The sequence below is a fragment of the Camelus dromedarius genome, chromosome 1 (genome assembly GCF_036321535.1).
Source record: "Camelus dromedarius isolate mCamDro1 chromosome 1, mCamDro1.pat, whole genome shotgun sequence".
In the NCBI taxonomy this organism is placed as follows: Eukaryota; Metazoa; Chordata; class Mammalia; order Artiodactyla; family Camelidae; genus Camelus; species Camelus dromedarius.
Genome location: NC_087436.1, coordinates 96,093,939 through 96,121,827, shown reverse-complemented (window position 1 = coordinate 96,121,827; position 27,889 = coordinate 96,093,939). Strand labels below are relative to the sequence as shown.

Genomic DNA, 27,889 nt, shown 5'->3' with positions numbered 1-27,889 from the left:
CAGAGCCCCTACATGTACCAGAATCCAGGAGCGCACCTCTCCCAGATTACTGCTAGACCATCCTGGGCAGCTTAGCCGAGAAGATGCACGCCAAAGCCACTTCTCCCCACCCTCAGCCACACTGACTAAAAGTGAATTCATCAGTAGCACTGACTGAGCGTTTCCCACCTGCCAGGCCCTGGGCTTCCTTCCCGTGTTATTTCCTGATATCTCACTGCCATCCCTCTAGGCAGGCAGTGTCATTTCCACTCCCTGGTGAGTAAGCCAGGCACAGAAAGCCCCAGCACCTCGCCCAGGTCCCAGTGCAGCCAGTGGCGAACGGGGACTTGAACTTGGCAGTGGGATTCCAGTGCTAGTCCCCTGTTCCTTCTAGAACCCTACCTCCCCCTCCCTTTATAAGTACAACTCCTTCTGCCTTAATGTTCAGACTCTGATGGTTCCATTGGAAACTTTGGAGCTGGTCACTCCTGAGTCCTCACACTCATCCTTTTACATCAAATAAGAAACATGAAAGGAATGAATGTGACTCAAGCCAGAACAGAAAGAAAAGAGGAAGCTGAAAGCTTCAAATTATCATAACCTTTTTTTTTAAAGTAATATCTTCCAAAATTAAAACTACCAAACCAAGAGGCATTTACTTTCACTTTTAAATTGCTTCAAAATATTTGGTGGAAAGAGTAAAATTTCTATTGGGGGTATTTTAGAAGAGTGGCACATCAGAGAAAGCTGGTTTCCAACTCAATGAAAGGAAAAAAGCATTGCTTTCTTGTTCCAGCCTTTTTCAAATCACAGTTCACCTAGAAATGATGATAAGATTATATTTCATTCAGCTTGCATGATTTTTTAAAAGGAAATTTAATAAGCTGCCAAGATTCAAAAACTTGAGGTGATTTCACATGTAAAAATTCTAGATTTTCACCTTTTTTTTCCCCGTAAGATCTAGCCTTCTGCTAAGTGACTTCTGCTTGTGGTAATGATGCAAACCTAGAGATGGATTCTGTGATTACTAGTTTGCCACAATCCCCACCACTCAACATTGCCTCGCAAGTCATCCTCTCTCCTCATGATCATGCAGGCCAACCCCCTGGGGGAACCTGTGTTGGTGGCCTCCTTACACTAAGCTCTGGACGGACAAGTGATCACGTTCAGGCCCCTACAGTCCTACCAGCTCCAAGGAAGCATCTCTCATTTCCCTGCCAAGTCACTCCCATGTTACCACAGACCCCAGGGAAGCTCTTGGCACCTCGCCCTCGCCAAGTGCCACACCACCCCTGATGTTACCATAGTTCTACTTACCTGCTATTCTGTGTCACTTTGCTCTTTCTTCACAGGTGTCACAGGCACCTCCCCATTGACACCCTCGGGCCCACTGACCGACATCAAACTTCTCCGCTCCTTCTGATTTGACTTGTGCTCCACTTTTGTAACTCTAAACCTGAGGGAAGAAGAGGAGATCTGATGAGTTTTGCTTTTCCACTAAACAAAAATTATGAATGAACCCAAAATCATCCAACTAGAGGATCCCACATGAACTCAGCCAAAAGTTAGGACAGCAATGAAAATCACCACGTTCAACAGGAGGGACATTCCCATGCAGCAAAGCCCCTGTCCCCCACCAGACTCCCCAGACGACGTTCACTCAGCACGTCAGACTGCTGCATAGTTTACAGAGCATGGGAACACCGTTCAGAAACACGGCACTCAAGCATTAAACAGCCTCAGAGCTAACGAGGACCTGGGCTTAACATCAGCTGTTTGAACCACAGAAGGCTGGATAGAAGGCATGCTGGCCTGCAAATCAGATGTTCACTAGAGAACTGCCTTCCTCAGATCCCCCTGTCAGAGAGTCCTGCCTCCACCCACCCGGCCCCAACCACACATTTAACAGCATCATACAGATCAGTGGCAGGTTTTTGTGTTTATTTGGGTTTTGTCTGTTTTTTTTTTTAAGCGATGGGTTAATTTTCAATAAGGATTAGGAAAAAGTTAAGGAATTTGAGACATTCCTTAAGGATTAAGAGAGAAGTAAAAAATGTACTCGATTGACTGCTTTTCTACTCCATCATATCAATTCCCGGAAGTCTTTCCTAACAGTTTCTCCGTGGTTCTTAATTTCCCTTAAATGATCTAAAACAAATCCTCCTTCTGTGTCACACACCAGAAGGAGGAGGGAGACTCTGAGGGAGTGAAAGGATGTATCAGGGGAAAGTTGTCACCACAAATCTATTCGGTCAAACTGCAAGACTCTCTTTAAGCACACGCTGAAAAACAGCCTGTAATCATTCAACAGCCATAGTGTTTACCTCCGAGACAGAGAGTTGGATTGGGGGCATTTAAAAATGCCACGTTGAATCCGAGTTGAAAATTTCAGCAGATTTTTTAAAAAGCAAACAAAATACACTTTGTCCAAACAAGTTACAGGCCCTCACCCCACTCTACATTCATACGTTCCCGTGACTCTGCTCCTTAATAAAATAGTCTGGTCATGAGTTGTACAGCTTTGCTCGACATGGCAAACAGCCCTGCAGTCTTCTCCTTGTGCTTGTGCAACACATGATGAAACGCAACTGAATTCAAATCACATCAACACTAACAACAGCCAACATTTCGTGAGTGCGTAATAAGCACCAAAACTGACCTAAGAAGTTTACGTGAGTCACCTTATTCAGTCTTCACAGCAACCCGATGTGGTGAGTGTTACTGTCATCCCCTTTTTATAGAGGGGGAAACTGAGGCAGAGAGAAGTAACAGTTTGTAAGCAGTGGTGCCAGGACTCAAATGGAGATTCAGTGAGTCCGGCGACTCTTTCCAGAGTTCATCAGTAGAGAAGGAAGGATCATGTGTGCAACACTGACAACTGCTGCTCAGGGCTTCCCCAGCCAGGCCCCAGCACGCATACTCCTGACCATTACTCTCCACCTGTAGCATGAGCCAGGCAGCTCCTGCAAGAGGCTCAAAATCGAAGCAAAAATGCTCTGCCTATCGTCCTACTGATTCATCACTTGAACTGCAAGATCTCCACATCACATATGGTCACCAGTAAATGGTACTTTAGGACTGGGAAACCCAGGACACAGGGGAGGTGAACTACAGGAAAGCAGTCCCAGGAGTCCACGTGGCTCTTACAGGGCAGGGACTGGAGAGCAGCGACCAGCTCCCTCTCTCCCCTTCATCTCTCCTGGCCATTAAGTGTGGCCGAGGGATTGAGTTCCCGCCAGAGGAATGTGCACAAGAATGAATCTGCCACTTCAGGCCCATCTCATTAAAAATCTCTCATGACCAATCCTCTGCATACTTTCTCCTCCAGCAAACCTGGCAGAGCCGCAAGATCGAAAGGACCTGGGGCTCAGGACGACTGCTTGAAGATCCATCACTGATCTTTTGATTCCCACAAGCGAAATATAAACTTGTATTCTGTATAGAGTTGAGATTTGGGCTTTATCTATCAGAGCAAGTGTGATGGTTAATTTTATGTGTCAACATGACTGGGCTAAGGGCTGCCCAGAGAGCTGGTCGAACATTAGTTCTGAGTATGGGAGGGTGTTTCCAGAAGAGATTAGCATTTGAATCAACAGACTGAATAAAGATGATCACACTCACCAATGCAGGTGGGCATCAACCAATCCCTTGAGAGCCTGAATAGAACAAAAAGGCAGAAGACTGAATCCGCTCTTTTTGCTTCAGCTGAGACATTCTTCTTCTTTTGACATCAGATATGAGCATTCCTGGTTCCAGGGCCTTCAGACTGGGACCGGGACTTACACTATCAGCTCCCGTGGTTCTCAGTCCTTGGAACTTACACTGAATGACACCACCAGCTCTCCTGGGTCTCCAGCTCACAGACAGAAGATTGTGGGACTCTTTGTCCTCTATAATCGTGTGGGCCAATTCTTATGATAAATCTCCTCTTTTATGTGTGTATGTGTGTGTGTATATATACATCTTATTGATTCTGCCTCTTTGGAGAACCTCAATTCAGCAAGTAATTAATTTGTTACCTTAATTAATACATCTCACATTTGATCTTGCAACAGCCACCTCTTAGAATTCTTCTGCTATTAGAAAAATGCAGGACTCCGACCACAAAACATCAAAGAAGCCCAGAGACAGGACCTGAGCCAGGTTCAGGAGAACATACTCTACATTTAACAGGTGAGCGCAAATCCACACAGCACAGCAACCACGCCACACAAACCCAAAGCGCCCCCAGGACTCACCTGCCCACAGAGAGGACGGTGACCTCTCCTTGGCGCCTTGAGCGGCCCTCTTTGGACTTGTTGGTGGGTTTTATGAAGTGCCACCGCTTGTGCCTACACCGATGACACACGTCCCGCTCAACAACACCGCCCACTGTGTGCAGATGGTGCCCGCAGACGTGCTTCCCTGGGGTGGCCCCTGGCGACAAAGGCCCGGGGCTCACAGGCGGGCTCCCAGGAGTGCTGGGGGTCACGGGGCTGAGGTGGGAAGAAAAAGGGAAAGGTAGAACTGGATACTTAGAAGAAATACCAGCCACGGCAATCTCTCCCTCTGCAATGTAAGAAGCAGGTTTAAATCAAGAGAAAAGGTTTCTCTTCCAATTATACAAATGGGCTTTGTGAATCCATCTTCAGCAGCAGGTATTCAGCTCTCGTGACTATACGATGACAGCCATTTTAAACAGTAATAACGTGATTTATCACTTCTAGTAAGGAATTAACTGGCTGGAAATAAACCACTGCTTCTAATGATGATGCATTGTTTGTCCTTAAAGTATTAGGTTTCTTTCTAAATGGCCTAGCTCCCTTCCCATGATAATTTCTCAATCTAATTTCATGCAAACTAATTTCTCACACATATCCAAGTGCCTAACTAGATCTCTAAGCAAAGAGATGCCCTGAACACACGTGCCCTGGAGGAGAGAAAAACTTAAATTCTAATCTAATTATCGGATGACTTAAGATAAAATATTTGATCCAATCCGACCATTATGTCAAAGGAAGAAAGCTTTTAGGTCAAGATATCAAAAGTGATGCTCATGTAGAATAGATAAACAAGATTATACTGTACTGTACAGGGAAACACATACAAGATCTTGTGGTAGCTCACAGTGAAAAAAAATGTGACAATGAATATATGTATGTTCATGTATAACTGAAAAATTGTGCTCTACACTGGAATTTGACACATTGTAAAATGACTACAACTCAATTTTTAAAATGTTGAAAAAAAAGTGATGCTCAAAAGAGATGTCGATAATAGTAATAATAAAAATAACTAACACGCAGCAGACTAAGCATTTGATATACGTTAACTCAGTTCATCTTTACAAAATCTTATGAGGTAGGTATTACTAATTTCCTCATTTTAAAAATGAGGACGCTGAGCCTCAGAGCAGTTAAGTAAATTGCCCAAGCTATTAAGTGTATTAGCCACACAGCTAGTAAGTGATGGATCTGAAATCCAAATCTAGACAGACTAAATCTAGAAACCTTGCTCTTAACCATCAGGCCATAGTGCTTCAGAAACAGGGGAGAGTGCTTTAATAACCTGGAAGGAACCCCAGCCAGACCGTGCAAAATGTAAAATGCAGAAGTATGCAGGTCAGATGCTGGCTGCTTCCAAAGGCACATGTCGAGGCTCAGGTCCACTAGAAAAAGAGGAACTAAGACCGGATGGGGCCCCCTGGCCAGGAATCAGCCCTCTGATGTGGGGAGGGGCTGTTGCTGGGACAGCACATCGCAGCGGAGCCCAACCCTCGAGACTGGCCAGGAGCCCCGCAGGCACACGGAGGTCCTACAACAGCCTAATCTAGCCTTTATGCTGCTGATACTCGGCCCACTCGTCCACTTCAAACAAAGCACACCTGATCGAAGTGACGGTCTCAAACATCGCTGACAGCCGTAAGTTTTCTGCTGTTTGTTAGGGATGCTCTTTACATGTTGTTAAAATAAAAACACATAGCAGCAGCTTTCTAGGGTAAAACAGTGTTAAATTAACACTGCATACTAAGAGGTTGAATTTGAAAGTTTAACAACATTCATTTGACAAACATCGATCAAATACCCGCTGTGCACAAAATCCAGTGACAGGGACTAGAGGATGCCCTGAGATGAATGAGATGACATGGTCCTAATGCGGGGTGTCTGTGGTCAGGGCTGGAAGGGGGGCGGAAATCTCATCTCGTAGGTCTCTACGAACTACAGCACCTGAGCTTCCTGCACCAAGTCACCCCACTAATACGCACATCTAACATGGCCAGTGTGACAAACACATATTAAATAGCTGGATGTGCTGGGTGCACCACCCACAGAGGAAGCAGAAAAAGGTCCAAACTCCTCGCCAGGTCACTCGGACCCAACATGCCTCCCCGGCCCTTCTTGCTACTGTCCACAGGGTGGCCCCTGGCCTCCCCAGACTGAACCTTCCCAGGGGCATCCCACACTTTCACTCAGGGGCCTTCTGTACTGGACTATCTCCACCTACAAGCAGCCCCTGCCTCTCATCTCTGGCTGGTGCATGCCCAGTTCAGAGGGCACTTCTGTGAACCTTCCCTGATCTCCCACTGGCATCAAGGAGCCCCCAGAGTGAGCAGGCTTTGCTTCTTCTCCAGGACTCTCCTGCTCTCCAGCACAAGGCCTTGTGTTTGAGTCTCCCACTCCCTGAGTCTTCCACAGTGAGGATCTGGGAAGGCCCAGCTCCAGGACCAGACCCAGCACACAGCAAGCCTTAAATAAATGCTCCTTGATTATCTAGAAATACAGTTACCTGTAATTAATTAGGAAGGACTATGATGCTCAATAACCATAACTAAAAACTGGTAATACAAAAACAGAACTTAGCAGGAGCCCCAAACCAGCCTAACCAGGTTTCCTTTAATCCTCATTGTTCACAGAGGTCTTTTGATGCCTGGGGTATTCTGTATTCTTCATAATAACCCAATGACATTGGTACAACAGTTATCTCCATTTTACAGATGATGGAATGTGAGGTCAGAGTGGTTGTTAACTTACCCGAGAAGAGGTGACCCATAAGTGTAGGGTCAGACCCAACCCAGGTCCCTAATTCCAATGCTGCTACTCCCCCCACCCCAATCCCTGCCCCAAGATTCGCTGACACAGTAGTTCTCAACCAGGGGCAATTTTGCCCCCAGGGGACACTGACAATGTGCAGAGAAGTTTTGGGTTGTCACCCAGCAGGAGACCAGGACAATGGCATCTAGCAAGTGGAGGCCAGGAATGCTGTTAAACATCCTATAATGCACAGGACAGTTCCCCACAGCCAAGAATTATCTGGCCCACATGTCAACAGTGCCAAAGTTGGGAAACCTGCTTTAGCAGATAACTGATAACAAAAGCCCCATTAAAGGAGGGCCGAGCACTCACCTTTCAGGGTCGTACAGGCTGTTATCTGCCACCATAGCTTTTAAAACATCAGCATTTGCTGAGGAGGGGGGAAAAAAGTAGAGAATTAAAATGGAATGAATCAGATGACATCACAGAAATATCACATCAGAAAAGCTGTTAGAAAAACACCTCATTGGGGGAGGTGGGGTGGGAAGGGACAGACTGGGAGTTTGAAATTTGTAGACACTGACAGGCATATGTAGAATAGATAAACAAGATTATACTGTGTAGCACAGGGAAATATATACGGGATCTGGTGGTAGCTCACAGCGAAAAAGAATGCAACAATGAATATATGTATGTTCACGTATAACTGAAAAATTGTGCTCTACACTGGAAATTGACACAACATTGTAAACTGACTATAACTCAATTAAAAAAAAAAAAGAAAGAAAAACACTGAGTTCCTCCAGGTCACCGATGAGGCCCTAGGGCCCTGGAGAAGGAAGGGTCTTCCTTAAGGTAACCCCATGAGGTGGCACCATCTGCCACATTTTCACCACGCAGGAATTTACTAAGAGTGACAGACTCTATGCAGAGGAAAGCAGATCTGCTACAGAGCTTTGTTCCCTACACATCTTAGCAACATAATACAGAAGACATTTCTCCACACCCCATCGTCTCAAACCAAAGGGAAATGGCATTTAACTCATTCTGTCAAATATGTAGTGTAATGTATGTCTAAGAACTTGTAGGTGCTCAAATAATTAGCCCTAAATTCTGGACACCCATGTAATATGAATCTCACACAGAATACGGGCTGAGGAAGAGTTAACTTAACAGGTGGGACATTCGGCTGAGCTCTGCTTAAGGACCATAGACCTTAACTCAAGCCAGATCTCTAAAAATTTCGAGTGTTGGTCACACACATCAGTAATCTAATATGAACTGAGTTAAATTAGCCTTCTAATGTTAATTTTCAAAAAAATCCAAATTTGTAGGTGGGGTCTAGGCCGCCAACGAAAGCAAATTGAATCTAAGCTTCTTGAGTGCCTACCCCACCCCCACGCGTAGACACACAGGATCTTTTCATCTTTTGTAAGACGTCATGTCTTAAGAATGAAAGCCTGAAGTGAATGTTCAAGTTCTCCTGCATATTTCCTGGCAAGGCCAGATGTTCTTACTGACTCCTGACCCCTTTCCATTGATTTTTAAAGCACTGTTCCCAGGACTAACCACAACAAATTCTCTAGAGATGAAACAATAAAAATCACTATTCACCATGTGAGCTGACACCAACATTTCGCATTTAACATCTCAAACGACATCCCAAGAGGAGGAAAATTAACTCTAGTTTCAACATTGCTGCTTTTAAGTGTTAAACACTGAAAGCTTTATGTGGTGTTTCTCAACTTTTTCTCATTATTGCCCCACTCCAACCCTTTTTCTGACTCTTTTTTCCTAACCACCCTCCCATGAAACTATAATACTGCAGATACACATCTGTTTATGCACTATATACATATCTTGCTTTACATATAAAATAATACAGGGTTGTTTTTTTTTGCCCCCACAATCCAATTTTCTCCACTAAAAACTTTGCAAAATGCATGGAGTTTTAAAAGAAGCATTAACAGAGCATATCATCCTTTACAAAAAAAAATTTTTTTTTCTTTGCCCTTCATGACTATCTGTGAGGATGCACAAATGCATTTATTTGTAAACACAAGTTTTGATCTAAATGAGTCTTATCATTACAAAAAAGGTACTGAAATTGATAAGTAGTATCTTCTCCCATACAATAAAAAGGGCATGATTAAGTACAACCTAGGACATTAAGGACAAATTTAAGTACAACCTAGTCATTTCTTCTTTGAACTAATATTAAGAACTCAGAAAAATAATTTTCTTTCAGATAAAGGCTTTAGGGAACACAATAATTTGCCAGCTGACACTTAGACTCGGCCACCATTTACTAAACTTCAAAACGATAAACAGAAAAGAGGAAAAACAACAACCAAAAAAAGGTATGCAAACAAAGATAGTACTAATAGCACTCACAAGAATGAGCTTTTCAAAAACAAAAGTTTAAATAGTTGTCTGAGAAAACTAATCACCTACAAAATGATCAAATTCTAAGATGTTCCCAGGAAGATTATTAAAATATATTGAAATTGTTACTAAGATTTTTATTTTCTAGGCTTGTGTTGTTTCTCCTGTATTCATGGACTCCTGTACCTCACCTTCATCTCTGAGAAATAATAGTGAACAGTGACTTTATTTGCTATGAGTGATGTCTTTAAAAGCAGGCTCAACTTTCTATCCTAGTATCATTCATACCCATGGAGGGAGTAAATTTCAGTAAACTGTCAGTTGGGAACATTTTTAGTTTCCTGTGATGAGAAAACTCTAACATAACACACACATCATTAAGACACAAACACACACTTCCACTTGGTTGTAAAAATTACTATAAAAGAGCAATAATCCAATCAAAGTTCTACTGAATATATTCCTCCCAGTGATTACTCACAACTCCAATGAGCCTTAAAAGATGGCTTCTCCTATACTTGTCAACAATCTGTCCAACTTTATACTTTCCCTTATGGGTGTCCAAAGGATGGGAGGAGTCAGTTATAAGGCACGGAAAACCTGTCAAGAACAGGGGAAATTTTCTAGGGGGCAGTAATTTCCAGAAAATGCCTTCTCTCTTCTTTCCTGAAGTTCTGCCTGATAATATGCATAAAGCAGTCAAAACCAGACAAGAAAAATGCCCTATTTTCTCTCCCACCCGTATTCTCTTCAGAGTTTTCCCTTACATTCAAGGCACATTTCACAAGCAATAACTTCTACTGCTATCAGCAAAATTAGAGTGCCTGGTATATGCCGGTCACTGGCTAAAAGCTTCACAGACTCTACCATGTTTGATCTCCCTGACAGTAGGAAGAATTAACATCCCCATTTTACAAATAGAGAGACTGAGGCCTAAAGACTGTGACTGGTCAGAATCACATAGCTAGAAACAGACCTAGATACAAACCCTGGTCTATCTGACTTTAGGGTGGCTGATTTAACCCCCACATCTTCCTCCCTACTCCTTCAATGTCCAAGTCTCTAAATGATTAGTAGTTTAAGAGTTCACAGGATGTGTGGATAATCATTATAGCAAGTTTCAGAGACCTACTCAATAATAACAGTAATTTTATAAAGGAATCCCTTTTGCCATCACACAAATTGAGCCCCATGGTAAGAATTTTACCAAGGGATCCCTCGGCCTCGTGTGAATAACCGTAACCAGGGGTGCTTGGAGAATAACAACACTCTCAGCTGCTGCTATCAGACAGGGTCAGGGTCTGGCACAGAAGCTCAGCTAAGGAGTCTCAGGTACTTTCCAAACCCCCGCACAATGCAAGAAAACCCCCGTGACTACCCAAACCCTCCTCAGTTCAGCTCGATTTGGAAAGGATTAGAGATTAGGAGGAAAATAATCAGTGTGCAAGTCAGCTGATAAATGCATCATTCGAGAGATATTTATCTAAACTAAACTCGATTTGCAACATTCAACACATGATAGCTTTAAATTGTAAACAAGCACAGGTGAAATATTACTTCCTTGGCCAAATTAAAAATGCAAAGCAGAAGACCAGTCATATACTGTGACTGCAAGTGCTTAACATGTAACTATAGGCAAAGGAAGCCTAAATGATGGGGAAATGGTAATGAACGGATTGTTTTTCAATTTTTTTCCTTTTTTTTTTTTTTCAATGTTTAAATAAAAGTTATGTTACGGTGTGCTGAGAATTAAAAAAAAATAGAAAGTTAAGTTAACCTCAACAGAGAGGTCTACATTGATAATAAGTTCAGAGTCTGTTCATGAGAGAGACAAAGAAAAGGAAAATGCACATTGTTCTATAGAGGACTTAAGTCTCAAATGCCAATTTAAAAAGCTAGTTTATAAACTGGTAAGACACCCAAGTATGTATCTAACTCCCCAGCAGTGGTTTTGGTACAGGACGGAAGCTAGAGGGGGTCATGGCTGAAAAAGGGATGTCCAGGGAGACAAGATGTCTCCTGGTGGCCAAGGAGAACTAAGGGCTACACAAAGCCACCACCCACCCTCACAGGTCACTGGACAAATCCCAGGCAGAGCGATGCAGGGAAGAGAGGAAAGAATAAGACAGAAGGAAAGACCTGGGGAGCGGAAGAGAAAGGTAGAGATCAGTGCCTTGGTGTTCCTCTGACAGATCTCTGGTAACCAAGGCAGCGGAAATCGAAAGGCTACCTTCTGAAAGGAAAAGGACATAATTAAAAAAGAGAAGAATAGCCCCGTTGCCCATGAGTGTGGGAAGGGAGGAAATTATATAGTCGGCTTGCTCCAGGGACCCAAAGGCTTCTCCTCTGCTGTAATCAGGAGGAGGGGCCCACTGCTGGCTCCGACCTGCCGGCTGTGTGATCTTGGGCAACTTTCTTAGCCTCTGGGCCTCTGTTTCCTCATCTGCAAAATGGGATGATAACAGGGCCTACCTCATAAGGTAGTTTGGAGAATTTAACGAGCTAATGTTTAGGAGTTCTATAAAGCACCCCAGCTGCATACGTTTTTCCTTTGAAAGGAGGAAGGCTAGCATCCCACTTTCCTGCTACAGGAAAGAGGCAGGACAGCAAGTGGGGAAGGATACACTCCGAAGTTAGATGCTCAAGGTCAAATGTCAGCTCTGCTGTCTGCACAGAGCAACGTTGGCAAGTTAGTTAAGCGCTTTGGACCTCTTTCTCAACTGTAAAATGGGAATAAAGTATCTGAATCATAGGGTTGTTAGCTCCTAGAAAGCCCAAAGAACAGGAGTGGCATGTAGCAAGCACTCAGGGCCGACTATGAAATTACACAGGAGAACTTCAGCCCCGGGCAAAGTCTGCACATTGACTTATCTCAACCGATTCGCGTGTCAGTCACCCCCGCATCCTGCACTCACTAACTTAGCAGCTGCTTCAGCTCTCAGAAGCCTGGGTCCCAAAGACCTCCCAGCTCCCCAAAGCCACAAAGGCAGTTTCCACGAGAGCAATGAAGGAGCTGTCCACGCCTTATTCTGTGCAGCTCTGTAATGACTAGAGTTTCTATGCCAAGAACATAATTGTGCATTTATGTATTTCATATGCAAATTAAAAACAACTTTTTTATGGAAAAGAAACATGGAGTGCTGCTCAAGAATAGCATCACCGGGGGAGGGAATAGCTCAGGGGTAGAGGACGTGCCTAGCGTGCACAAGATCTTGGGTTCAATCCCCAGCACCTCCATTAAAGATAGAGCGATAGATAGATAAACCTAATTAGCCCCCACAAAAAAATAAAAAAGAAAAAAAGTCAAAAAAGAAAAAGAAATTTCTCTGTATTAAATATTTCTGTATTAAAAAAAAAAAATAGCCTCACCAAACACTATTCCCTGCAGGAAGGTCTCTGGAAGACAGATATGAAATCCAAGAGGTCTCTGTCTTTTTCGTTATTTTAAACGTCATCCTATTAAGTTTGGTTATCTGGTTTTCCATCCTGTAGAAACTGAAAGCTGCAAACTAGAAGAGAGGAGAGGCAGCACTGAGCAGACGAGAGACTCAGGTAGGGCTGGGCTGCTCCCTAACCATGTGAACTTAACCATCAGGAGCCTTTGCTGCTTTGCCTGTAAAATGGGTATAAGAGGGATATTTTTGAGGGTTAAATGAGAAAATGTACATAAAGCACCTAGATCTATGCCAAATATATAAAGTTCACTCTACAAAAGACAATGGCAATTATGCTGAAACACGTGAAACTGCTGCTTCTCTAAGTCAAGAACACTGACCAACAGCCTGGGCCGGGCAGGTACTCTTGTTGATCGTGAGGATGTGGGAGCAGGGGACCCGCAGAGAGGGGCTGGGGGCAGAAGAGCAGGTATTTACTGAGCAGGAAGTATTTCAACTTTTGGACAAATGCGCTGACAAGGGCACAGAGCCCAAGGAAAACATTTTCCTTTAAATACTCATGAGAATTCAAAGTATGGGGATCTGCAGCTACTGCAAACATGGGCAGGAGTGCCACACACCTCAAAAGTCACTCAGGGCGTGGTGTCTTATGAGACAATACCCAGTGCTTCAGAACAATGACCCTGATTTATCTAATCAAGATTAAACTAATCCTCTATTTAAGAAGTCAGAGGTTTCGAATACATTTCAGAAGAGGAAAAAAAATGTTTAAAGGCATAAAGGTTAAACTTTTTAAAAGTTTCAACACTTAAGAATAGATCACAGATTTATATACATATACATGTTTATTTACACACACGCATATATATATTCCTTTTCAGATTAATTTTTACTATAGGCCATTACGAGGTATTGAATATCGTTCCCTGTGCTATACAGTAAGACAATACTTCAATAAAAAGATGAATAGATCACAGAATAGGCAAATCCAAATCCATAGGCAGAGAGCAGAGTAGGCGTTACCCACAGATGGAGAGGGAAGTGGATGGAGAAAGGAAGTGAATGCTTAATGGAGTCAGAGTTTCATTCTGGGATGACGAGAAAGTTCTAGAACTAGACAGTGGCGATAACGCTACATCATTGCGGCATTCATTCATGTCAATGAACTGTACACTTTAAAACGGGTATAACGGTAAATTTTTTGTTATGTGGGTTTCACCATAATATTTTTTACAGCACCAAAAAAAAAAAAAAAGAACAGATAATACTTGAATGCTCATTATACTAAGCACTGTATATGCAGGATCTCACAAGAATGCTAGGAGGTAAATATTATCTTAGAGGAGGAAACTGAGGCTCCACAAGGTAATGTGACTTTTCCCCAGATCGAAGTGAGGCCATGATTAAAAGGTAAGCCATCACCTCCAGGGCTGACTCTGCAAAACTCTGACTGACTGACTCTTAGAACACTCACTTCTGTGAAATCCTCCTGGTCAGTTAATTCGGAGGCTGAGCTATAAGAAAGCTTAGGTAAAAGGTGCTGCCAATAACTTCAGAAACATCGACAGGAGAGTCCATACAAATCCTGGCTCTTTGAAGCAGGTTTTTAATAAAATGTATGGACACAGAATTGTTCTGGGCATTAAAACAGCCATACCTTCATTCTTCATGATGTAGTGGACAATCTGCCCAACGGTGTCACTATTTTCATTTACACTGTCGTTCAACTCTGAAAGAGAAAGGAGGGGGAGGACGGGTTACAACTGGTTCACCTGCCTCAAATCAATGAGACACCGTCTTTGAGTGCAACACCTCTCTGAACAGTCTCCAGAAAGCTCAACCAGTCACTCACAGTGCCAAAAGCTATGCTTTCTTCCCTCAGGCCCAAGCTGCCTGATGCGCACAGCGCACACAGTGACTTCCTTGGCATAACAGGCATAAAAAGCATCAGAGTCATCCATCAATCTCTTCTCAAGTCCAAATACACACTCAGTTTCCAAGACAACAATTCCTTTCATCTATATCAGTCCTCACTACTATCATTTCTCTCTCAACAGTTTGTTAAATATTTAGGGGAAATGAAAAGAAGAAAGCAAATGAAAAGAAAAAAATTCTCCTTGGATTTTAATCACACATGTACCATATAAATTTAGAGTATTAATTTATTTCTTAAAGTAAGTAATTATTCATCTGTGTTTACAAGACTCTACTATTTTATATATTTTTTAAGGCTTGTGGTTTTGTTTTCTGTTTTTTTGTTTATTTACAATGTTGTATTAGTTTCTGGTGTACAGCACAGTGATTGTTATATGTATACATACTCTTTTTCATTCCAGGTTACTACAAGCCACTGAGTAGAGTTCCCTGTTATACAGTAGGTCCTTGTTATTTTCTGCATGTATGTTCTGTTGTATGTATTCTGTACATAGTAGTTTGTATCAGCCAATCCCAAAACTCCCAATTTATCCCTCCCTCCCACCTACCCCCACTGGTAACCGTAAGTTTGTTTTCTATGTCTATGAGTCTCTGTTTTGTAAATAAGTTCATTTGTAAGACTCTCCTATTCTTTTAAATGCACTTCGAAGTGATCTAAATTTTGGCTGTAGTTATTTGCCCACACACTCAGTTTACCTTGGGGGACTCTGTACACAGGATAGTCTTTGAAAAAAAGAATCAAACCTCCACTCTGAAACTGATCTGTATAATTTTCTTCAATAACACAGGAGGGAAGAGGGAGGATTGCCCTTATTCACACACAGGGTGTGTGATATCCTACCCGTATATCTGGAAGAGTGTCTTCTCCATCCATTGCCGCGTCCTCCTCCATGAATACGTACCTCTGGTTGAAGGGCGCACATGGTAACCGCTAAGCCAACCTACAGAGCATCTACAAAGGAGGGGGACGTTCCGCTTTCTGTTGATAAACACTCAGCCTTGGTTTGGCCATAAGCTTACACATGATTCATCCTGCAACCATGTTCTCTCTCTGCCTCAAAGGTCAGTGGGGGTGGGAAAAACCAACAGGCCAGCAAGCTGGCAAGGAATGAGGAAGCTCCCCCCACTCTGCCCTTGGGCCAGCTTGGAGGGTGACCTACTCCAAATGCCACCTTTCTGCAAAAACTGCCCTTTGAGGGGCTGAAAGGGACAAGGAGAGTCATCTACTCTCCAAGGCTTTAAAGGATGGTTGGAAAGAATGTCTGTGAGAAAACAGGATTTCATCTCTCAGGGTTTTCCAAACCCTATGCTGCAACTCCGTGTTAAGAGGAAAAGGGGAGACACTCTGAGGTCAAGACAAAGGCACCAGTTCTTGCCGGACTTTTACTGCACTGTTCACACAGCCATTTACCTAATAAACACAAACTTCAACTTCGTAGACTGAAGATAGAACTCAAAGGTAGCACCACAAAAATGGTGAGACCTGTTGAGTTTTCCCATTCTCATTAGACTCTAATTTGAACAATAGAAAGGATTAATATTTACTGAGTGGCCATATGTGCCAAACACCAAGTGCAGCTTCTGCCTAAATTTCACCATAATCCTACAAGGTGGAGATTATTGTCCTCTTTTAAGTTAAATTAAAATTTTAATTAAGTTGGTGTGAAATTAATTGAAAATAAATGTAAGTTAAATTATACATAGCAGCAATTGAGAGCATATGTAACTTGCCCCAAAGCCACGAGGCAAGTAAGAGTAAATGAGCTGGTAGTTATTTAATAAATGAAAGCAAGGTTTCTACCTCTAGGTGTGGTTACTGTGAAATCCATGCTGACACTGCACTACACCATCTGCCTTTAAGTCGGACCATTTTGCAAAAGTGCTGTCGACGATGTGGAGAAAAGGGAACCCTTCTGCACTGTTGGTGGGAATGTAAATTGGTGCAGCCACTGTGGAAAATAGAGGTTCCTCAAAAAATTAAAAATAGATCTACCGTATGATCCAGCATTTCCATTTCTGGGTGTATACCCAAAGGAAATGAAAACAGTCTCGAAGACATATATGCACTTCCATGTTTATTGCAGAATTATTCATAATAGCCAAGATATAGAAGCAACCTAAGTGCCCATCAATGAACGAATGGATAAAGAAGACATGGGGTGTATGTGAATGTGTGTATTTATGTGCATATATATAGTGGAATATTATTCAGCCATGAGAAAAGACATCTTACCATTTTTGACAACATGGATGGACTATGAGCACATTACACTCAGTGAAATGAGTCAGACAGAAAAAGACAAGTACTGTCTGTTATCACTTATATGTGGAATCTAAAAAAGCCAAACTTGTAAAAACAGAGAGTAAAATGGTGGTTACCAGGGCACAAAGGATGGGGAGATACGGCAGATGTTGCTTAAGGGTATAAACTTACAACAAATAGTAAATAAACTCTAAAGAGCTAATGCACAGTGTAGTGAATACAGACAGCAATACTGTATTATAATCATCAAACTTGCTAAGAAACTAGATTCCCAGCACTAAAAAGAAGTGATGGAGGTGCTAATTATTACTACAATGGCAATCATATTACAATACATAAATGTCTCAGACTAACATGTTGTACACCTTAAATTTACACAATGTTATATGTTAAACATATTTTGATAAAATAAAGATGGATCATTTTGCCTTAAGATGAAAAATACGTATGACTAGTTTCTTATTTAAAAATCGTTTGCGCCCACATTCCCATAAAAGAATCCAGGTTATTTACCTATCTTTTCAACCTTTTCTTCCACGTCTTGCTCGGCTTCTGTCGTGCAACGATAGCCTTTCTTCTTAAGCAGGTGGCAGATGAGGACACCAAAGAGACCCATGATGAAGAACACGGGGACAAGCGCGTACGCGATGTACTCTGGGTGTCCGTTCCCAGTGTTGTTTGTGGGTGAGGGCGTCGTCTCGGTTCTGGAGTGTAAAGTGTGGCTGCCACCATTGTCTGAGGAAGTAACATGCATAGCTGCGTCAGATGTCTATTGGGGACAAGAAAATATGACAACCTTGGGAAATGTTCCCATTAAATCCAAAGTCTGCTCCCCAAACCACAGGCCATGCAGAGAATGGCAGGTCTATACAGGCACACAGGCATGGGCTGAAACAGTCTTTTTTTTTTTTTTTTCAATCAAAGTATTGTTGATTTACAATGTTGTGTTAATTTCTGGTGTATAGCATAGTGATTCAGTTATACATACAAATATATTCTTTTTCAGATTATTTTCCATTATACTTTATTACAAGATATTGAATATAGTTCCCTATGCTATTCAGTAGGTCCTTGTTTATTTTATACATAGTAGTATACATATGTTAATCCCAAAGTCCTAATTTATCCCTCCCCACTTTCCTCTTTGGTAACCATAAGTTTATTTTGTACGTTTTATAAATAAGTTCATTTGTATCATTCTTTTTAGATTGTACATATAAGTGCTATCATACAATATTTGTCTTCCTCTGACTTATTTCACTTAGTATGATAATCTCTAAGTCCATTCATGCAGCTGCAAATGGTATTATTTCATCCTTTTTCTGTCACTGGGTAATATTCCATTATATATATACACCACATCTTCTTTATCCATTCATCTGTTGATGGACATTTAGGTTGCTTCCATGTCTTGACTATTGTAAATAGTACTGCTAGAAACATTGGGATGCATGTATCTTTTTGAATTAAAGTTCTCATCCTGTCCCTGCTATTCATAACCTGGGTCTCACCCTGGGTAACTTCTTTAAAAATCCGCTCCAAGCCAGCCTCTACTTCTCACCTGTATGGACACCTACAAAGCATGGAGTGGATGTACAGAGTTTCAGCGAAGGGTCCACACAGAGTAAATACATCATTAGGTGCTGTTAAAGCAGGGTACTTAATGGTTAAGAGCACAGACTCAGGAGACTTGGGGTCAAGCCCCAGCTTCACCACTTGGCAGTTGTGTGATGATGGACAATGACTGAATCTCTGTGCTTCAGTTTCTTGTGAAATAGGCAAACTATTAAACAGTACCTACCCACCCTTTTAGAGCTGTTATAAAGATGAAATAAATTAATAAATGTAAAACATCTAGAACCATTTCTACAATACAGTAAATGCTCAACTATATGCCAGGAACTATCCTAGGCATTTGTAACATACCATGGAGCAAAACAGATGAAGATTCCTGTCCTCACAGAGTATATGTCCCAGAAATATTTAGTAAATTGACAGCTCTCGTGTATGCAGAGGGAAAAGGCCAGGATGGCATCAAGATTTTGGCCTAGGGTACAAACATAAAAATGGAAGCATGTGCATTTGTTTATTTGTACGCTGACCCAAATTAATGTTTATGGCACGTCTGCTACGTGAAAAGCACCAGCTGGGAGCTGGGTAGAGTGGTAAACAACATAGCATGACCAACGCCATCTCGGAGCTTGTAGGGTAGAATTAGAAACAGGTACTGAACAAGTCAACACGTGGGCAGACACGAAAGACTGGGAGAAAATGCACGTGGAAGGTAAACACAGGGCACTAAAAGAACCAGTAACAGTGGGGACCTATTTTATGACTTCAAAAGTAGGGCAGCTGGGAAGGGGGCATCTTCGGGAGAAACGGAGAAATCTGCTTTTTGACAAGCCGAAGTTCCACATGGACTTATACCAGAGGCAGCCAGATATCCGGGCCCGTGCGGATGCCACACAGACGCTGAGAGGTCCCTGGATATGGGGGAACTGAATCGTCTCTATGAAGGAGTGCGAGGGAGAAACTGTGAGCCCAGCTGGTACAACTACAGGACACAGCCAATTAGGATAACGGAGAAAGAGCCGACTATGTGGAAAATCAACGAAGTACCCGTTCAGACACACAAAATGAGGAGGGAATCACCAGATTTAAAAGGACAAGGACTAAAGAAAACTGTGGGGTTTGACTGAAATGAAGTCTCCTTATTTGGAATATTCAGATTCTGAAGTGATGAAATGAAGTTTTCTACATCAGGGAGGTTCACACATACTGCTTAAGAAACTGGAAAGCTAGATACATTTCATTATAAACTCTAGCAAGAGTATTTAGGTGAAAAAAGAACGTATGTTGTAATGATTACATGGAGACAAATACCAGGTGCGAGGTGACCACATTTTATCACTGCAGCAAACAGCATCAAAACAGAGGCCACAGGACAAAAGGCTCTCTCTCTTTCACGTGAAAAATATCCTTTATCTCTGAACATGAAAGGAAATTGCTGGCTTCTTAGGTTTGTAAAAGGTTTTTTTAAATTTAATTTTTAGTTTTTTAATTTTTACTTTTTTTTAAGGGGGCATAGGCAATTAGGTTTATCTATTTATTTACTTCTTTTGGTGGAGGTACCGGGGATTGAACCCAGGACTTCATGCATGCTAGGCAGGCGCTCTAACCACTGAGCATACCCTCCCCCGTGTAGGTTGGTAAAAGGTTGCATCCATTATTTTATCAAGTAACCTTTAAAATTTGGGATAACCTATACTTTTTTTTTTCTCTTCCAAGAATCAATATAATTAATAAATTAATGAATGAATGAATAAGAGTACACACACACACACACTTCCTAAAACGTATGCAAATATATCATCTAAATTAGGGTTTAACCTCAAGACTTTCTTTCAGTAAAAACCAGAAATTAACTCCTGTTACAATTCGAAGTGTTTTATTTATTAATTCTTTTTTAAAAACATATTCCACGCAATAGGAATAGATGAAGCAGGCAGCATGCTAAGACTGAAAGAACTTTACTCAGAATCATGATCTGTTTCAGTCAGGAGGTGGTAATAAATTCTCTTTGTGGGGCAGTAGGATCAGCGATGAAGGCAGAGGGGCTCAGAACTGGAGCCATGCAGATCCTCCTGAATCAGGTGATTGAGAATGTACATTCATCACTAATTTGACATCTAGCAAACCCTTGCAAATACTACACATATATAGCTTCTGATTTACAAACGTGTATCAGTCAATCTCGTAATTACTGAACCATGGCAAAAGTGAAGAAGACTGTACCTAAATTAGCGACACATGAAAGACAGAGAGACGCAATACAGCACTTTTAAAATGTCAGGCTGCCTGGCATAAATAATAGCTTGGCCACTGACTGCCCATGTCACTTTGAGCAAGTTTTATTAACTGCTCTTTGCTCAGTCTCCTCATCTGTAAAATGGAATTGCAATGATTGTACCTTTCTATGATGATTTTAAAACATGGTCCGAAATTCTTTGGTACTGCTCCCATGGAGAAGAGAGGTCTGTATCTCTACCCTTTGAATATATATTGTGTGCTTTGCCTGACCAGTAGAAAATGTTGGAAGTGATGTTTCGTCCATTTCTAAGTACCAGGCCTTAAGAAACGGATAGCTTCCACTTCCTGTCTCTTGGAGCAGTTGGTTGTTTTTGGAACCCAGCCACCACGCTATGAGGAAGCCCAAGCTGCCCCAAACAGAAAAACCAGTAACAGTCATCAACTTGCTAACTACGTAACTAAGTGCATCCTATAGCCGCAGCTGGTGCTACTTGGAGCAGAGATGAGCTATTTCTGATGAACCTGTCCAAACTGTAGATTCTTTAGCAAAATAAATGACTATTATTGTTTTAAGCCAGTAAGCTTTGTGGTAATTTTTCATATGGCAATAGTAACTGAAAGACTATTTCATAAAGTCATTGTGAGGGTTAAATACATTAATACGTAAAGCACTTAAAAGAGTATTTAGGAAAAGATAAGCACTGTAAAAGTGTTTAGTCATCATCTTGATAGAACTGCACTATCCAACATGGTAACCACCAACCACAAATAGCTATTTAAATTTAAATCCATTAAAAATAGATAAAATTAAAAATTCAGTTCCTCCATTGGACTAACCATATTTCAAGTGTTCAGTAGTCACATGTGGCTAACTGCTTCCCTATTGGACAGATCAAATAAAGAACATTTCCATCATCTTGAAAAGTTCTGTTGGACAGCACTGTCATAAAGAACACTAAAGAACAAAATGTTGACTGGAGAATCTACTGTGATCTACCCTAGCAATTCAATTAAGAATAATTTTTAAATCATAAACCAACTACTCACAATTAATGCCTAATATATTTAACTTACGTAGGTTTAGCTTTCCTTCAATTTATACTGATAATTTACTTAGAGACACTGTCCATCTTTTCTCTTCACCCTCAGCTGAATCATATCTAAATTCTGAAAAACTTATTTGAATTCAAATTAATATCAAAGATTTTTGTAGTATTATTTATAAAAGTCAAAAAACAGCAACAACCTGCATGTTTGACAATGAGATAATAATAAAATATCTAAGTCAATATCTGTTTATCCATTTGATGGAATAATATGCACCATTTAAAACAAGATTCTGTTAAGATATGGGAACACACTTATATTCAATGTTAAATTTAAAAAACAGGATTCAGTGCTCACTTCGGCAGCACATATACTAAAAAACTGGATTCAAAATCTTACATACAGTTGATACAACTAGTAAAAAAAAAGCATGAAGGAATAAAATGTACAAAGAAATAACTAAAATATTAAGTGATTCTGAGTAACTGAATAATTAATAATTATTAATTTTATTTTTATGATTTTCTGTAATTTTCTAAAATTCTTATGTATGAATTACTTTTGTATCAAGGTGGTATAAGCACTTGAAAAAACAGATACAAAACTGAGGGTATCAGCCATTGGGAGTCACAGACCCCTTGGTAAACTTGTTGGATGCTGAAGTTCCTATTCCAAAATTTTGCCTCCAAGGTCTGCAAGCTCTGGACCTTAAGTTAATACGCGGGCAAGTGACTTGATAAGGATGATGTACAAGCTTCTTCCTGAGTAACATGGTGGACACGGGCACCATTCACTGAGATGAAAAGTATTTGGGAAAAAAGTCAAGTTTGCATAGCGTTAAGGGTTGAATTTTGCCTCCTTCTCAATTCATATGTTGAAGTCTTAACCCCCAGTACCTCAGAATGTGACCACATAAGGACACAGGATCTTTACAAAGGTAGCAAAGTTAAAATGAAGTCATTAGGGTAGATCCTAATGCCATATGGCTGCTTAAAAAGGGGGGAAAATTTGGAGGCAGACATACACAAATGGAAAATACCATGTGAAGATAAAGGCAGAGATGAGGGTGATGCTTCTACAAGCCAAAGGGCACCAAAGATTGCCAGCAAACCACCACGAGCTAGGGGAGGCGTGGGGCAGATTCTTCCTCACAGACAACAGAAGAAAGCAACTCTGTTGACCCCGACCTTGGACTTCCATTCTCCAGAACAGAGAGACAATAAATTTCTCCTTTTAAAATCACCTAGTTTGTGGTTCTTTGTCACAGGGGCCCTAGCAAACTAATATACCTTGGCATGAAGAAGACAATATCACACGTTCAGTTTTTAGTTTTTGCATTTTTTTTTTGGTGGGGGAGGGAGGTAATTAGGTTTATTTATTTTTCTATTTTTAATGAAGGTACTGAGGATTGAACCTAGGACCTTTGCATGCTAAGCATACACTCTACCCCTGAGCTATACCCTCCCCCGTCACACGTTCAGTTTTGAGCCTGTGGTGATAAAAGTGAGCACAGGGACATCCAGGTGGAAATATCTACTGAGCAACTGGATCTGCTCCAGGAAGAAGCTGAGGACAAGAAGCTAGGGTTCTACCTCAGAACACAGAAGAAAGAACTTCCAGCAGGAACGAGCAGTCAGCTAGGGCAGATGCTTTAGGAGACAGCGAGAGCAACTAAAGCAGGAAGGAAATGTAAAACAGTACTGCCACTATGGAAAACAGTATAGAAGTGCCTCAGAAAACTAAAAATAGAACTACCACGTGATCCAGCAATCCCATTTCTGGGTATCTATCCAAAAGAACGGAAATTAGGATTTTTGAGAGCTATCTGCACTTCCATGTTCTTTGCAGCACTATTTACAATAGCTAAGACAGGGAAACAACCTAAATGTTCACTGATGGTTGAATGGATAAAAAATGTGATATACACAGATAAACGAATCCCACTCAGCATTCAGTTTTTAAAAAGGAGGAAATCCTGCCATAGGGGACAACATAGATGGATCTGGAACATATTATGCCAAGTGAAATAAGCCAGTCACCGAAGGACAAATACTGCATGATTCCACTTTCAGTTTTGTTGGTTTGTCTGTGTTTTTTTGGCAGGGGTGGGGGGCGGGGGTGGTGATTATTTTTAATGGAGGTACTGGGGATTGAACCCAGGACCTGGTAAATGTTAAGCACAAACTCTACCACTGAGCTGTACCCTCCCCACATGATTCCACTTACACAAGGTAACTAAGTCAAATTCATAGAAAGAGAGAAAAATGGAGGCTGCCAGGAGCTAGGAGGGAAAAATGGGTAGCTGCTATTCAACAGATATGAAGTTTCAGTTTTGCAAGATGAGTAAGTTTCAGATATTTGTTGTACAGCATTGTGTCCATAGTTAACAACACTGTATTGTGCACTTAAACATTTGTTCAGAGGGTAATTCTCATGTTAAGTGCTCTTACCACAGAGAAAGAAAGAAAGAAAAGAAAGAAAAGAAAGAAAAGAAAGAAAAGAAAGAAAAGAAAGAAAAGAAAGAAAGAAAGAAAGAAAGAAAGAAAGAAAGAAAGAAAGAAAGAAAGAAAGAAACATCCTAAGAAGAACCTTTAGAAAGAGAACTGAGGAAAACTCAAGACAAGTTGGGTCACATAGAAACTCCTAAGAACACATGGAAAATCTTTAGTTTCTGACTGAGGAAGCAATTTGAATCTTTTTTTAACTTTCTTCTTGTCCCTGTTTCTCTATAGTTTCTTGAAGTAAACTTAAAATCCTAGAATAAATAATCTTTAAAATTCAAAAATACATACATACATCATACAGACATACACAAAATGAAAAAAATAAAATAAAATATAGGAGGGGAAAAAACCACCCACAGGAGATCTCTGTGGCCTTGGAGGGAGCAGTTTTTCATAGACCAGAAGGTGACACTAGATTCCCTGGATGAGGAACAGAGACAGCTCAGTGGGCTCTTTCGAGAAGCCCACCATGAGCATTAAGGGTAGGGGAGTTCACTTTCAGCGTGAGGGGAAGAAATTTTTGTTCAGGATTTGATTTTAAGTGTCTGACATCAAAGTGCCTATTCATATGCAGAAGAAAAGGAGCAAAAAGGAGAGTCTGAGCGGGTGCAGGCAGGGATGACCCTGAGGAAGCTGGAGGAGCTGATTTCCATATGAAGGAAGGAGACAGGATTAAAGACTTCAATAGGAAAAAAGACACCTCCTCCTGAGGCATGGGGTCCGTGAATTAGTCCTACATGGCGGGCGAGGGAGGGTGAGAGGGCAGATAGATGCCTGTTACCCACTATTTTCTCTGCACATAGGGATGGCATCTGTTGAGAGCTGGTGGGGGGGGGGGGGGGCGCCAGGGCAGAGGGGCTTGTGGAGACAGTGAGACTGAAGGAGCGGGAGAGACCAGTGAAAAGACTGCAAAGGCATTCAGGGCGCAGCTGAGATGCGCACCCCAAATCTGCAATTGGGCTAATCCACGCGGGGAGGGCCACCCAGGCAGGAAAGAGAGTAAGAGATCCAAGAGAATAAGAGACCAGGGATCGGGGTCAGGATGGAATGAGGCCAAACCAGAGGAAGGAAGGGGCTGGTTAGGGTGGGAGGTTCCAGAAGTGATGGAAGTGTGGCTGGGACCAGTCTGCTCTTCCTCGATTGCTGCAAACAATCACCACCACCACGTTTGCGGAGCGTTTATCAACCAGCACGAAGTTAAGCGTTGAGCCTTCACAGTAAACTGATGACATAGTTACTGGTATTCTCCCCAGTCACAGATGGGAAAGGAAGCTCAGAGAGGGCGAGCAGCCTGCCCAAGGTCGCACTGCCCCACATGGCAGTGCCTGGATTCAGACCAGGCGTTCTGGGCCCAGCCGGCTTGGGCACTGCTTCCACTTACCTGAACTGAGGTCATCATTTACCAACTCGTCTGTTAAAATGATCAATGCTGGTTTGCCCTCATGTTTCACAACTTAGATTAAAGGCTCCCCAAATCTCAAAACTACGGGTTCCAATTAGCAGAGCAAGAAGTAGGGTGTGTTTTGAATATGCCCACCAGACCTCAGAGCAGGTCACAGGATGAACAATTGCAAAACACCAATTGTCCCCCATCTCTGACCTCCCTTCTGTCAATAAATGCGCAGCCTAAAAGTTGAGAGTTGTTTTATTTGGCGGGAGGAGTCGAGCCGGGATGACAGCCTCTCAGATTGCTCTGAGGGACTGCTCTGAAGAGGTAGGGGAGGAGCTAGGATATATAGGAGATTTACAACAAAGACCAGGTAGTTGGAACAATAAAAGATTACTTGTTACCTAAAGAAAACCAGGCATCTCAAGTTAAAGACTTTAGTGCTTTTCTATGTATGGGAGGAAGCAAACATTTGGGCTCGTTGAATTCATTCCTTTGACAAGCATCTAGCTATCTAGGGCCAGTGTCCTGTCCTTTCTTATTCTGAGTTCCCTCAGAGTGCACCATTGTGAGTGGCTGCAGAGGCTGGGCTGCAGGCTTGTCTTCCCTGGGGGGTGGCGGCAGCCGCTGATGACTTGATGGCTTCAGCATTCTTTGTTTACTGATATGGTTTGCAGTATTTTCCGTTCACACTCCCAACCCCCAAATCCCAGCTCATCTTATGCAGGCCACAACCTGGGGTCCTTCCATCTCTTCAGAAACAAGCCCATCTCCTCACCTGTAGTACCCTCTGCACACAGCTAGAGCTACCGACGCAGGGCGTTCTTGGCTCTTGTGATAAATGTGAGTCCCCTCGACAACATGACAAGTAAAAAATTCCAACCAAAGCCAGCGGTTATCAAAATCCTCTGGGCTTTTTCCTAGACCCAGCCAGGTTTGGTTAATTCACTTACTTTAGGGACCCACTCCATATTGTGTTTTGCCAAGATCCTGTTGAGAAAGCCACAAGAGAAATATAACGTAAAAAACATCCAAGACGGCAAGAAACTGAGGAAGACGTAAGAGAATGGCTCGGAGTCAACCCCCCCAAAAAATCAAAAGCCGTTTTCTAGCTTGGTTTCCAAGTAATACTTAAATTTCCAACTGACCCCAGTGGTCAGAACAGCTGAGAGGAAAAGGCACAGAAATGGCATTCCTCAAACCCAGTGGGCATAGTTTGAGGGTTGCTAAAATGATGGGGAAGACGGTAATAACCTGAGACTCCAGATAAGGAGGCCCTTGTGACTTCTCCCAAGCTGCTGTGTTGCAGCTAAGACCAAGAGCATTCTGATGGTTCTGATAGCAATTCTTCCCCTTTCATCAGGAAAGGGTGTACGTTCTCAGAAGCTAGGGTTTCCCAGCAGTGACCCAACAACTCTGTGATGGGAAGGACTTGGCTGGAAAGTAGATAACCCACAGCAAGCTAGGGTGGAACATTGCTTTTAAACACACACACACACACACACACACACACACCCCATTTTTTTTCTTTTAGCAAACAGTCAAATCACAGTACCCAAGAGCAGTCTACTTTTGGTCTAGATTACTGCCTAAGATGGCAAGATACTCATTTCTCTAAAGAGGTTTCTCTTCATCTAGCTTTGCCCCCAGCTACCTGCGTGATACTGAACAAGTCACTTCACCTCTCTGGGCCTCGTTTTGCTCAGCTGAAAAATGATGTGCTAGAGCCAATATCCTTCCTGGTCCTCAAAATCCTGAACTCCCCAACCTTCTCCAGCCCCATCCACAATTCACCCTGGGTTGATAGTACCAGAGAGAAAAACACAAGTCACTCTCCCGTCTCCACAAGGCAAAAGCCAAAAAATTCTGAAGACAGAAACTTTCACAACTCATTTCATAGCAAAACCCAATCTGACAAATCCACTGGCAGCAAAACCTGTTCTGATCCGTGGTGAAGCGATTTACAACCTCAATTCCATTGAGTCTGCTGCATAAACATTATTGTATTTGATCAGCTCTTCCAAGGGGGACTTACATATTTAGAGTTTAGGCCACGGACCCCAGTGGTTTCAGATGGTCAAACACTCACGAGGTGGGTTCTGTTATTTTAGAGCAAGGAGCTGGAGGTTGCGGAGGGCATGTCACTTGCCCAAGATCACGTGGTTAAAAATCGG

General features: G+C 42.0%; 1 protein-coding gene across 3 annotated transcripts in view; it reads right to left on the bottom strand.

Annotated features, from left to right (window-relative positions):
• RELL1 (RELT like 1) overlaps window positions 1-27,889 on the bottom strand; it is a 60,839-nt gene that overhangs the window by 12,491 nt on the left and 20,459 nt on the right. For 2 of the 3 annotated variants that reach the window (XM_064487522.1, XM_010982438.3), the window contains 5 exons: window positions 17,481-17,736; window positions 14,427-14,498; window positions 7,362-7,419; window positions 4,218-4,454; window positions 1,297-1,435 (listed from right to left, as the gene is read on the bottom strand). In XM_064487522.1, coding sequence (XP_064343592.1) covers window positions 1,300-1,435; window positions 4,218-4,454; window positions 7,362-7,419; window positions 14,427-14,498; window positions 17,481-17,721 — 744 coding nt within the window. In that variant the 5' untranslated portion in view covers window positions 17,722-17,736 and the 3' untranslated portion in view covers window positions 1,297-1,299. The remainder of the gene's footprint in view (window positions 1-1,296; window positions 1,436-4,217; window positions 4,455-7,361; window positions 7,420-14,426; window positions 14,499-17,480; window positions 17,737-27,889) is intronic. The other variant, XM_010982437.3, reaches the window with a different exon arrangement.